This window comes from Grammomys surdaster, unplaced genomic scaffold (genome assembly GCF_004785775.1).
Source record: "Grammomys surdaster isolate TR1022 unplaced genomic scaffold, NIH_TR_1.0 231, whole genome shotgun sequence".
NCBI lineage: Eukaryota > Metazoa > Chordata > Mammalia > Rodentia > Muridae > Grammomys > Grammomys surdaster.
Window position 1 is genome coordinate 525536 of NW_021604676.1, and position 13871 is coordinate 539406.

Genomic DNA, 13871 nt, shown 5'->3' on the forward strand with positions numbered 1-13871 from the left:
AGATAGAATACACTAAGCTCCTCTCCTCTCCTCTCCTCTCCTTTCTTCCCCTCCCCCCTCCCCTCCCCTTTGTTTCTTTGTTTCTGAGACAGGGTCTCTTTACATAGCTCTGACAGTCCTAAAACTTGTCATGTAGACCTGAAGAGCCTTGAACTCACAGAGACCTTCCTGTCTCTACTCCCCAAGCACTGGGGTTAAAGCCATGCAACACATCTGGCTTTTTATTTATTTTTTCTTTAACGTATAAATAATTTCTTATTTCATTTCACAACCCTTCCTCAAGGATTCCTCACCAGAGACAGGCAGCAGCATAGCATGTGTACCAACTGTGCCCTTTTCTCTTATTTTGTATTCAAAACTCTTGTATTATCTTTTCTATAGACTTTAGCTTCCTATGCAAGTCAATGTATCTTTCCCAAAGTCCTGTAAGACTTGCATGCACTATATATATAAAAGGCAACTGGAGATGATGCACAAAGCCAAAAGTTTCCCCATGGAAGTTATCTTGATGGCCAATATGGTTCTCCATAGATATATTTTCTATTAATAATATACTTTTGCTTTTGAAATAAAATCTTTTCTTTATTAGCAACAACATATTCTGATTTATCAAGGTACTCTTGATTTCAAATATATGACTACTTGCCAGACCTTGTCACATTATGCTCTGACCTGACTCAGAATTCAGTTACCATGTCAACTCCGCATGTATGTCTGCTTCTTTTCTAGCACCTATCCTCTGTCTGTAGATCTAATCAGAATACGTGGTCTTTCACCTCTTAAAAGCATTGGCATTTGAACTGATCATGAAGGTCTTGCTGCAGGTACAACCTTTAGGCTGCAGAAGGACATTTAAACCCTTCTTGGTATCACATTAAAGTCACCTGTAAAATAGATGCCATGGAAGAACTCCAGGTCATTCCTGAGTCATTTACTTCCTCACAGCTAATTGCTGCCCACTTTCCTTCCTTTCCTACAGCCTGTAGGGTGCCATGCTTTGTTCTCAGAGCCCTGCCTCAGTGTTACAGTGTTTTTATTACTCATCCATAAAAATACAGCTGAGGCGGGAAGGTCATGTGGTCTGCCTATCATGTCCCTAGAAAACGAGGCGAGGATTTATTTGTCTACTGTTTAAATGCTTCAATATTTTAAAATTAAAACCCTTAAGAATTTTTTGCATCAAATCCTTTAATATATCTATATTAATTTGTTCACTATTTTTGCATCTTTTGACATTATTATTTAAATTTTTTACTATGCAGGGTATATTACCATGTCTATGGAATCTGAAGCATCATGTCTTAGAAACCCTCTGTTCAGTTGAGGACTTCCTCCCTCCCTCCCAGCCATTAACCATTCTCCTTGCTTCGTACTTGATCAGTCAATTATTAATCTCACTTTCCTGCTCTATGAATATATGCTGATGATATTCATGTACAAATAGAAAGCAGAATAATGGAAGAAAAGCCTAACTTATTGGAAATAACCTTCTCACCAACATCTGGCTACTTTCTCCCTCTCCTTTACCTCTGAACTTCTCATAACACAAGCCTAAAACTGTGCTCTTTATCTGTCTGCATCTTTGAAGCATTTCTTAGTCCACCACAGCCCGGCTCCTGCTTCGGACCCTCCACTGCAGTGCACACTATAGCTCACCATGATCTCTTAACTGGTAAGCCTGCTGACCTTATTTATCGCACTCAGCATCTGTTCATACTATTGTTTTTCTCTCAAGCCCTTACTTCCTTGCTTGTCCAGTTTTGCATGGCTTGTCCTTCTTCCTGTTGAATGCAAATCCTCTATGTACTCTTTAAATATTAATGCCCTTCAAACTTCCCTTTCTGTTCTTCATTCTACTTTCCCCTGAGCAACCACGTTCAAGTCTATAGCTCCAACTACCACTCCTATGCGAACGGCCCCTAGTTCTCTTCTCTGCATTCTCTAAACAGCATGCCTGAACATCTTGTCTGGTTTTCCTGGTGCCTTTGAAATTTTTTCCTTCTGAGGATCCAACTGTACCTCCATCAAAGCATATAAACATAGAGCTCACTATTTTTCTGGCTTAATTTATTTCTCTTCTTGTTTTCTCTGATTTGGTCACACACAGATGTCACGTTTGACTTCTATATTCTTCCTCCATTTACAGTTGGGGACCAAGATATACTGAATCATGCCTCTGAAACATCTTCCCTAGCCCACTTGTCCTTTTGAAGTCTTGACTTAGTATTTTTCTCATTGTCTTTATATCCCCCTTAATGGTTGTTCCTAATAAATAATAATTAATGGTTGATATAATAAACTCAAGTTTGATTTAGTGTTTTCAGACCTCTCAGGGTAACTTTCAGCAGGGAAGGGCTTCCAGCAATTTCTCACAGTATTTTCTGGCTCTGGTTCTTTCTTTTAAAAAGGCTGATTCTCTCCAACAGTTCCAGGTTTCAGAGCCTATTCACTCCATGAGGCCTAATTCAGCCTAAAATAAAACTGGGAAATCTATGGAGAACCTGGCTTTAGAGCAATATCCTCGTAAGTGGTGGCATCCCATCAGAAAGTGGTACGCTGTGTGAAATAAGCTATGTGGTCTATACTGTAAATAACTAATCACAAGTGCTACAGCTCTGATGCCGGTACTCTGTTTTCAGTATTATTTGTATTCCTTTCTGTAGAAGTCCTCCTCAAGAACTCTCATGATCACATGATCACATACAGAGGCAGAGTACTGCATATTCCTCACCCCACCCGGAAGGGCATGGATACTGAGCTAGAAGTGTCAGTCACTGTGCGAAAATTCACAGCTTGAACTGTGGTTTCAGAAAGTTGAAAACCCTCAGTGGCCAATAATAATAATAAATAATAATAATAATATTCACAGCATAACTACATAATGTATGTAGTTAAATACCATCCATTATCGTATGTCAGATCAACAAATACATTTAGATATAGTAAGGTACTGTTTTCAGCTTTGACAAAGCTACTTACTAGGTATCGATGAACAACAAAATATCATGGAAAAAAAATCTGTGTTTTCAAAGACTAAGTGTTATGGAGAGGTGGGAGTGCTGCAGATGTGGAAGCTAAGTACCGTAGTATCTTGGCTAGCTTTAGCCATCTGAGTAGACATCTTTTGTTTACCTGTCTGTTAGAACTAACATTCTATCACTAAAAGGTAAGAACCTGTTGGAATCTATTAACTTAGCAGACCACTGTTTCTCACCAACCAGAAAGCTAAGAATTTTATCACCCGAGGCCTTTTCCCACTTTGCTGTAACTGTTAACTGTCTCTCTGATGTACCCATCAATGTATTTTAAACTTGCCTTGATTTAGGAATCTTCTTTATTCTGTAAAATTACAAAGGTTTATGAAACTGCTTCCATGTTAAAACATGGAATTCAAGGTCACTTAAATCTGTGTACCTGTGCCATGGTCACTCAACTTTGCTCTAGAAGAAACTATCTCTTATTTCCTTTAAGGCAATGGTTCTCAATCGTCCTAATGCTTCAACCCTTTAATACAGTTCCTCATGTTGTAGTGACCCCAACCATAAAATTATTTTCATTGCTACTTCATAACTGTAATTTTGCTACTGTTATGAACTGTTATGTAATATCTGACATGAAGGATAGCTGATATGTGACTCCTGTGGAAAGGTCATTTGACCCCCAATAGGGTCACAACCAAAAGGTTGAGAACCACTAGTTTAAGGTGAAAGCTGTCCTTTTTTTTTTTTAGTTGCATAGACTGAAAAATAGATACAATATAGATTACAAGAAGCTAAGAGTTTTACTGCTGGTTACACTGGTTTATGGTATGTTAGGGCAACTATAAACAATCAAGAGTGAATTGTTGTGGGCAATTATAAGGTAAAATAGAGCCCTGCATCTATCCCTCCTTGCTCTGGTGTGCGTATCTCTTAAGAAAAAATGTTAGTTTAAAAAGAGACCTGCCAGTATGTGGGTGACCCTGCAAGCTGTCAGAAACTCTGGGGAGCAAGGTTAACAAGCAGCCCCTGCCTGGGTCCTGCATCTCATTCTGACATGGGCTGCCAGCTCAGAACCTCACCACCTCTTTGCTACCTTACTTTCACAAGTGTATTTGTTAAGCCTGACTATATGTGGGAGTTGCTTTGGACTCAACTGTATTTGTTAAATCACAGCAATCAGATGGCCCTTCTAGCTCATTGTTCTCCTTATTTCCTATTAAATCCAATTGAAAACCCTAATCACAGAGATGGCTGGGAGGATACAGAAACCAGGCAGCATCCGCAAATAAAAGACCAGGATGTCCGATGTTTACTTCTTGTTGATTGGTGCTATGAAACTAAGAATAACTGGTTGCATTTTCTGACTTCAGTTGCATACCATCTCACCTTTGGGTTATATCCACACAATGAGATGCTAGAAGTTTGAGTTTACTGTGAAACAAAACACAGCATTTGAATTTGCCTTTAAAGGGTACTTCCAAGATTAGAAAGTGATCTTCCCTTAGAACCCTTGTCTCTTATTACTCTGACTTCCTGAATAAACCCAACATTTTTTAAAGTAGGGTTATCTTAGCACTTGTTATATTTCTGCTGCCTAGTATGATTTACAGTGCTTTGAACTATGTGATAGATGGGTCAAGCCTGAGGTGAAGAGATGGGAGGACATGCTTACAGTGGTCCAGGCAGCATAGATACCTAGCTTCTGAGTGTGTGGCTCTCAACATTCTTAATGCTGTGACCCTTTAACAGAGTTTCTCATGTTGTGGTGACACACAACTATAAAATAATCTTGTGTCTACTTCATAATTGTAATTTTGCTACTGTTATTAATAATAATGTAAATATCTGATATGCAGAATATCTGGGACCCTTAGAGGGCCATGACCCATAAGTTGAGAACTGATGCTGCCAGGTGCTGAAAGGTAGCCTGGCTCTTAATTGCTGTTATATGAGTGCTTGTTCTTTGTAAACTTCTTGAGTCTGAAGACAATAAAAAATGATTTTATTTTCTATGCTAATTCCTGCCCTCCTGCAGGTACAATACCTCTGAGTAGGCACAATGGATAATTAAACTTTTTAATTTACAAATACTTTAAATTGCTTTGGGAGACAATTTTAGAACTGAAAGTAAGTTATAATTAATTGAATTGTCTGTTTTATTATTGAGCTGCCTAATATATGCCTAATAATTCAAATTATTCTACAATTTATTTTATAGTTGCTGAAAAATGATAAAAATAGGATATTGATCCTCATTAACTTATTACTAGGTGACATTTCTACTTATATTCAGAAGCCAAAATCAATCATATCATCTAGAGATCTGAATATATGCTTATCATCTTTAAAATTATAAATTAAAATATATAAATACTACAAGCAAAACAATTAATAAATCATAATGAAAAGTTTATGTAATGCTTTTAAGAAATGATAAAGTTTTGCAAATGACTGCAAAATAGTTAGCAATTTTAGGACTGTCATATTAACTACCAGAACTTGACTATACTATTGTGTATTGTCCCAAATTCCATCCAATCGTGTTAAATCAATATTCAGAGAACAGAAAGTTTGATGGTTGAGGTGGTTCAGAGATAAGATAAAGGACTTTTGAGTTGTTATTTTTTCCATTAAAAAAGAGGGGTATTTAACTTAAGTCTATGTCTCTGAGTGTTTATATGGATGTATGTGTGTTCACCATGTACCTTGTACGTATAAAAGCCAGAGAGAGCATTGGATCTCCTGGAACTAGAGTTATAGGCAGTTGTGAGCCACCATGTGGGTGTTGGAAACTGAAGCTGGCTCTTCTGGAAGAGCAGTAAGTGTTCTTGGAGACATCAGTTTAGCCTCTGAGCTGTTTTTAATCACGCTGTTTGTAGTCTACAAAGACAGCTCAGTAGCACTGATTCCCAAGGCCAGTGGTATCAGAATCACCACCTGGGAATTTGTTTTCTACTTGAATCACACAATTTTGCCCATGGCCTGCTGATCCAAATCCTCGGGGACTGGAGTTCAGCAGTGTGTCTTCATAATCTCACCCCAAAGCCAGGGTGCATGCTAAGTTTCAGTGACTGTTGATATGGAGACCTCCTGTCTTTAAACAGTGAGCCTTACCCCAGGTTCTCTGCTTCCCTCTCGAACCTAAGCTGTTCCCTAAGTCTGTGTGGTGAACAGGTTTGGAGAACTTCAGTGAATTGTATGTCACAATCTGGTGCAGCTAAATGCTAGCTCAGTATTAAAAGATTCAGAATAATACAGATAGGTACACATGATTGAAATATAAGAATGAAGTTGCTCACCAAAATAGACAGTGGGGTATTCTACAGATTCTTTGGTTGTATTTTGTACAAACACAAAACTTATTCTTACAGTCAAATCCACACCATAACTTGACTTAGAAAACTCAGTTAATATTTGAGACATGTCAATAAAAACCATGTTACCATGGCACCAACTGGGTTTGATTTATAGTAAGTAGGATGGAAATGCAGCTTAACAGCAGCTTTCTTTCCTGTAAATATCTCAATAAGGAATAACTTCTAGAGTTTGGAGTACTATCAATACTCATCAAGCTGATGAATAACCAGAGTTGCCACCATTTCAAATGATTGTACCACAGTGCAGATCCTCTGTTGACATGGCACAGTCAGAATTCTCCTAAATCAACTTATGTAACATTTTGGAGTATTCAAATCACTATATCATGACTCCCTGCAAAGAAATTAAATTTGTGATAATTTAATTTTCTTTTTCATATACTTATGCAAATTAAATTGCTAATCAAATGAAGATTTGTAAGCAACTTCCAAGAGCTGTAACAATATGCTCATGTTAGGAAAATTAATACAAAGAAGTTGCAATAGACACACATGGAGTTATATTCAAGAAACAAACTAGTAAAGACTACAACGTTTTTATTTTGAGTTATTCCATTTATTACAGAATAACTGGACAATTATTCTCCAGTGAATGGCATTCCCATGATGCTTTTACTGTTATTGTGGTACACAAGGGCACCACATGACACAGTGTTGTGATGGTGGGGTAAATGATTAACTTTCATCCCAAAGTCAGATTATAATATAGGCTGTATATTCCCTAATACAGTGATTCCCTTGGGCTGATTGGCAATGTTTCCATCTGTGCCCCATGCACAAGATGAATGTTTCACCAATAGAGAGCACAAAACCAAAATGCAGGTGTGAAACCTTCTGTGTCCAGGGAAAAGAGGGTTTCCTGCGAGGGAAGAGCTGTCCTGGCAGTCAAAGCAGCATCATGCAGTCATGCTTGCAAGCAGCCAGCTGTGGGCAGCTGGAGCCAGCTGGAGCCAGCTTCAGACAGTGCTAGAGGCAAGCAGCCTGTGGGGAGAGCTCAGCTAAAAAACACAGTGCATTTAAGACTACTCCGAGCAAATGAACAGACAGTCATTTGCTAATTTGATTTTTGTAGAGAGAAGTACACACCCTAACATAGAGGGGTTCATGTAACAAACTCCTGAGAGATGAGGAACTGTCCTGGGATGGAGAGTGTCCCTGGTCTTAGTTAAGATTCCTTCTATAGCTGCATAGGCAGAAGAAATTGGCAACCCACATTAGTTTGCTTGGAAGAATTTATTTATGATTTGAAAAAAAAGATATATGTGTGAATGTATACTGCATGTGTTTGGCATATGTACACATGTGTGTGCTTGTGTGTGCATACATGCTTACTCATACATGTGGAGACCAGACAATGGTAGTGGGTATCCTACTCTAATAATCTCTGCTTTATTCCCTTGATTCAGAGTCTTTTACTGGAGCTAGACTGGTGGTCAGCAAGCCATAGAGATCCTCCTGTCTCTGCCTCTTACAGCATTGATATCAGTGTGTACTTGTGAATGCAGTCATGCTTGGATACTTCATGCATTCTGGGAAATTGAATTCAGGTCCTCATGGTTACATAGCCAATGGTCTTATCCACGGAGCATCTCCTTAGCCTCGCATGATAAAACTTTCAAAGGCTGTTGAATATGCCTATATCAAATACTGTATATATGTCTTATAGCGAAAGGTGACTCCTGGTCACACTATATAACTAGACCTCATTTTCTTCTTCCTTTGGACTATTTTTGGGGGTGGTGCAGGGTCTCACATATCCCAAGATGGCCTTGACCTCACTACGTGGCCAAGGACAACAGCGAAGTTCTTACCCTCCTGCTTCTATTTCTCCAGTTCTGGGATTTCAGCCATAGGCTACCTCGGCCATAAAATACTTTTTGATTTCTTTAAAAGCCCCAAGTGAAGGTACTTGTTTAAATTACTGTCTCTCACAGATGACCCTACTGGAAAAAATCTGCAGATCATCTTCATAACTTGGGACATGAAGGAAGCCAAGCATAGCAACCTACAATTATGTACTAATTAAGCACAGCCATGCTGGAAACCTGTGTGTTTCACTTGATCTTGGGTTTGGATCTTGTTTTATTTCTAGGTTTCACGTACCTCTATGCCAGTTCTGATTGGTTCAGCTTAAAGCTTTTCCTTATCAATGGAAGCCAGATTAAAAAGGAAGGAAAAACTACATAGAAAGAGGGCCAGAAGAACATTGAATATAGGGAAGAGCTGCTATGATTCATCTAACAGATTAGATAGTTAGGAACCAGGCCTTGGTTTTATCTTGATCACTCAGTCAAGTGCATTTTTCCTGGATGTTATGTATAAGGAGATCAATAAACAGGCATGGCTTGCATTATAAAGGAAGAATTTATCTATAAACACAGTTTATAATGAGAACCTGCACCTTTCAAATTGGTACTTGCTTCACAATTAAGAATCACTTTTGCCTGGTAAACAAGTTTCCCTGTTGGGTGCTTAGCAAGCAGGTGGCTTGGTCCACACAACTTCCTTTAATCAGGAGCCCCGTTGGACTTTAGTCTGTCAGTTCTGTCTTGTCTGCTTAGCACTCAGCTCAGCAAATATTATCTGCATCCGAGTCCAAACACAGAATGGTAGAAAAATAGTTGGAGTAGGAGAGAAGTTTCTAGAAATAGGTCATTTAATATATAATTTCATTCTTACATGATTCCTGGTGTTTCTATTTCACTGAATTTTGGACTGAGATTTCCCACAAGAAATGAGTGATTTCATCACTGAAAGTATTAAATAGAGTTGAATGGATGTCATGAAGCATCAGGACAATTAGAAAGAGAATCTCATGGGATGATTTCCAACTGCCACATCCATTGATTTCAACAGAAGAACCCAGAAATGATGCCCTGAGACTTTGGAGCAGGCATTAGCACACTGCACAGAGTGAGGCTTTATTTCACACAAGCTGATCTGAGACTACCAGTGAATGAACTCATATTTAAAATTAAAAAAAAAAAGAACCATTTTGTAGCATTGTACATGATTCTGGTGCTTTTCACTTCTAGGACATTAAGTAGCTCCTTCAGTCTTACATTGGTGTGGTACAGCCAGATTTCTCCTTAGGTTTGAAGACTCATCTCATGTGAAGAGGCTGGTACTAAATGAGGCTCTGCAGCCTCAGACATTTAGAAATAAAAGGAAATTTGCTTTCATTTCAAACCTAGCTTTCTGCATGGGCTCATGGCTTACTATACAGAAAGTCCAATGTAGGTGAAGTAGACATAGCATCACTGGGTCTGTTTTCTCTTGTAAAATATTTACTTTTTGTGTAACGAGTGTTTGCCTGCACGCATCTAACTGCCGTGTGTATGCAGTGCCTGGGAAGGCCAGAAAGGGCATCAAGTCCCCTGGAACTGGAGTTATAGATGGTAGTGAGCGGATATGTAGGTACTAGGGATCAAACCTGGGTCCTCTGGAAGAGCAGCCAGTGCCTTTAACTGCAGAGCCACCCCCTCTGGCCCCAAGGGTTTGTTTTATTCTTGTTGCTGTTGGTGGCAAGCGGGGTGAGTGGGGAAGACCCGATGCTCCATTGACTCTCGCCTTTAATGACTTCCCTATTCCTCAGTTCCTCAACCCCCACTCACATCAGTTTGTAAGGAAAGACAAGACCTTGGCAAGCGGCAGGTGCGAGCTAATTAATGTTTTGCTCTTTGCCTGATCTCAAGAAGCAAATGAGAGGGCACTCGCGGGTCACCCAATGGTCTTCAAATGGCAGGTGAGGACAGCCAGGGGAAGCGGGTAACATTTGCAATCACAAACCTCATAGGAGAATCTCTCCCCTTCCTTCTTCTGTTCGTGGAATTGCAAGGATGTTGAATAGAGACACAACACATTACAGACACAACACATAGCACATTTGACGTGGCTTTCACGATGTGAAAAATTAAGCACTGACATGGCACTATTGCCACAACATGAACTCTAAAACAACCATCAACTTCAAGATGACAGTGTGGAATGTAATCTTTGTCAGACTACTGATCACTAGCTTATGTGCACTCATTTTAACTGTACAACAGGTCGGCTGGCTCTTTCCCTGTCCCTGAACATACCTCCATTTACTAAAATGCTGTCATAGTGACTGATGTAAATGCCAATGGGATTTTAGAGATAAGAAAACAAGTAAACAAACAAACGCTTCCTGTTCATTGATAAGAACAATATTAAAAAGTAAGACACTTCCCATAGCAAAGCAAAATGCTACTAACATCCACCTAAGAATCCTTTGGTTAAGACAAGAGTGGACACACACTCACCTCTTTCCCACCCATGGATTCAAACATTTTTTCCAGCTGGACCCGCAGTTGTTGGATGTTGTTCATCAATATGCAAGGCTTATAGGAAGAGAAAGAGAGGCCAACGTGATGTACATCCTTCATATGTAACCTTTGGAGCAAGTTTAATTCATACAGTGTCTAGTTGTCACCTGTGGCCTGTGATACATAACAAACGTAATCATTCTGCTACTTTGAATGATGGCTTTTAACTGCTGGGACTGGAAAGGAAATAGATGATCATTTTGGGGAATACAGTTTAACAATGAACACATGTAATAGCACATGGAGACTACCAGCATCCCTTTTCTTCGTGTTATGATATTTTGAACATCAGAATTAGTCACTTTTTATTTATGTTTTTGTTTGATATGATGACTGAGACAGAAGTTGGGGACCGCTGTGGTTGAATTAGGGAAAGGCTGGAAGAAGTGGAGGAGAAGGATGACCAGCAGTCTCAACAAACCTGGACCCCTGCGATCTCTCAGACACTGAGCAACCAATGAGGCAGCATACACTAGCTAGTCCGAGGCCCCAGACACATATACAGCAGAGGACTGCCTGATCTGGCCTCACTGGGGGTAGAGGCACTTAACTCTGGAAAGACTTGAGGCCCCAGGGAATGGGGAGGCCTGAGATGGTGTGGGAGGGTAGGGGGATGGAGACATCCTCTTGGAGACAGGAGAGGACGAATGGTATGAGGAACTGTCAGAGGGCAGAAGGGGAGGGGGATAAGAACTGGACTGTATAAATAGATTAAAGATGACAAAGAACAGCAAAAACAACAACATTTCTTATGTTCCAGGCTGGTCTCAGATGGCTTAGGATGACCTTGAACTTCTGATTTTCCTGCCTCTACTTTCAGGTTCTGGGATGGCAGGTGTGCACTACCAGGCCTGATTTCTGCAGTGCTGGGGATTGAACCCAAAATTTCATAGATACTTTGAAAGTGTTCTTCCAATGGAACTGTATCACCAACCTACTCAATTCTATGTTGTATATTTTTTCTTTTGAGAAAATCAGTTAATTTCAATTCTCTGGTAATTGTGCTGCTTTAAAGCTAAAAAGCATCTGTATTTCTCTTTTAAAACCAAGAAAACTTACAAAAAAATTAAAATAACTTTAATGGAGTCTCTGTCACTAAAGCCAGGAAGCTATTGACTATTTTCTTCGCTATCTGACTCCAAACCAAGTGTGTTCCTTTTCTCGCTTTCCTCTTTGCTTATTTGGATTCCTGTCCATCACTTAGATTCAAATTTTCCTTCCTTGGTTTCAACTTTCCTATCACCTACTTTGAATTTATTTTATAAAGATTTTGTATTGAGTTTTTGTTTTCGTTTTACTGTCACTGGCTAGATGTAACCGCCATGCATGCTGCAGAGGCAGCGGGCAGACTGCAGCGCTCTGCTTGCACAGGATGCATACTTAGGCATTTGAGTTGTTTCTAGGGAGGTAGAAAAGGGCAGTAGTGATATAAAACTTTCTGATAAGACTAGATATCAATTTGGAATTAATTTCTAATCAGAAAATAGATTTTGGCATAGTTGCAAAAAATCACTGATGGCTGCTACACATTGATTCTGAAAAGTTAGTGGCTCAGAGCTAGGGATGACAGAGACAGAAAATGGACACATCTTCCAAGTGGCTGGGAAGGGAGCCAGTAATGGATTAGAAGGTCAGACAAAGGACTCATGGGACATCAAAGAGGCGTTAGCTCTCATCAGTAGAAAGATTGTATTATTGCCTTAACCACATCACGAGAGACTTTGTACTTGACTCTTAAAGTGACCACAACCTAAGTTTGATTTATAGAAACAATTTCACACTTCTATTCTGTTTCTGGATTCTGGCCACTTAAATATTTTATTGCTTCTTTAAACACAGATAACTGAGAGTTATACTCCAGAGTTTCTGATTGTTAAACTAGAATCCTCAAGACAGTTTTGATGCCCTCTACTCCCAAAAATCACAATCGGCATACTTTGATACAGGGATATTCTATTTGATATTTGCAGTTAGCATTTAAGCCTATTCTTCTCAGCACTCAGAACAGGACCAGAATAGCAAGTCTTTATATAAAAGCCATACACCAGATCAAATATGATCATCTCTGATTTTCAAGAATGCTAGGGAGAGTAAAATGGACAGAGAGTTGGGCTCACTTGGGACAATGGCTACTCACCATATAGAAAGAGTAAGGAGAAGAGAGAGAGATAAAGTTGAGTTAGAGCACTGACTGCTCTTCCAGAGGTCATAAGTTCAAATCCCAGCAACCACATGGTGGCTCACAACCATCTGTAATGATATCTGATGCCCTCTTGTGGGGTGTCTGAAGAAAGCTACAGTGTACTTACATATAATAAACAAATTAAAAAAATTAAAAAAAAATAAATATAAAGCTCTTCTCCTTTACTAAACTTTTCCTGACCTTGAAATGCCCCAAGTCCACTGTTATTACTGTATCATTGACTTATTAAATCATTTAATTAGAATTAGATTACTATTCAATTATATCTCCAACCTAAGCACAAAACAGCTAGATTCTAGCAATTCTGTAGTCAGTGAGTAAGAATGAATGCACTAATGTTTTAATAAATCCATCCTGGCATGGCACATGCCTTGCATCCTAGAACTGGGAGGCTGAGGCAGGAGGACTCAAGGTTCAAGGCTGGCATGGACTGAGTAGCAAGGTTATGCATTAAAAAATTTGAAAAACAAAACCAACCCAGTACAAGGAACATTATCCTAACCGAATTCTATTGCTTACTGAAGAGTTTATGGAGATTAAATAATATATTTGGGCATAGCTGTTACTCAGTATGTATACTGTGTAACTTTTGAGTTTCCTTATAAACATATCATATACATTTTATTTTATCTTGAGAACAGTCAAAACCCTAAGGGACTCACTTATTGTCACAGTAAGAAGGGGCCAGACAGTACACAACACTAAACCTAGCACTCCGGTGGTAAAGGAAGATGGATCAGAAATTCAAGGTCAGCCTGGGCTACATGGAACCTGTCTCAAAAACAGCAACAAATTAGCATGTGACGCTACAAAAAAAATTCTCGGGTGGACATTTTGTTGAACTATAGACTTTAATTCTGACTTCAGACACATCAAATGTTATAGTCATGTCTTTTTGAAAATTTTATTTACTTACTCTGTGTGTGTGTATATGTGTGTGTGTGTGCATGCATGCATGTAT

At 39.2% G+C, this 13871-nt stretch overlaps 1 protein-coding gene across 2 annotated transcripts in view; it reads right to left on the reverse strand.

The window, feature by feature from the left end:
• Unc13c (unc-13 homolog C) overlaps nucleotides 1–13871 on the reverse strand; it is a 445304-nt gene that overhangs the window by 62897 nt on the left and 368536 nt on the right. For both annotated transcript variants that reach the window (XM_028773588.1, XM_028773589.1), the window contains one exon: nucleotides 10645–10722. In XM_028773588.1, coding sequence (XP_028629421.1) covers nucleotides 10645–10722 — 78 coding nt within the window. The remainder of the gene's footprint in view (nucleotides 1–10644; nucleotides 10723–13871) is intronic.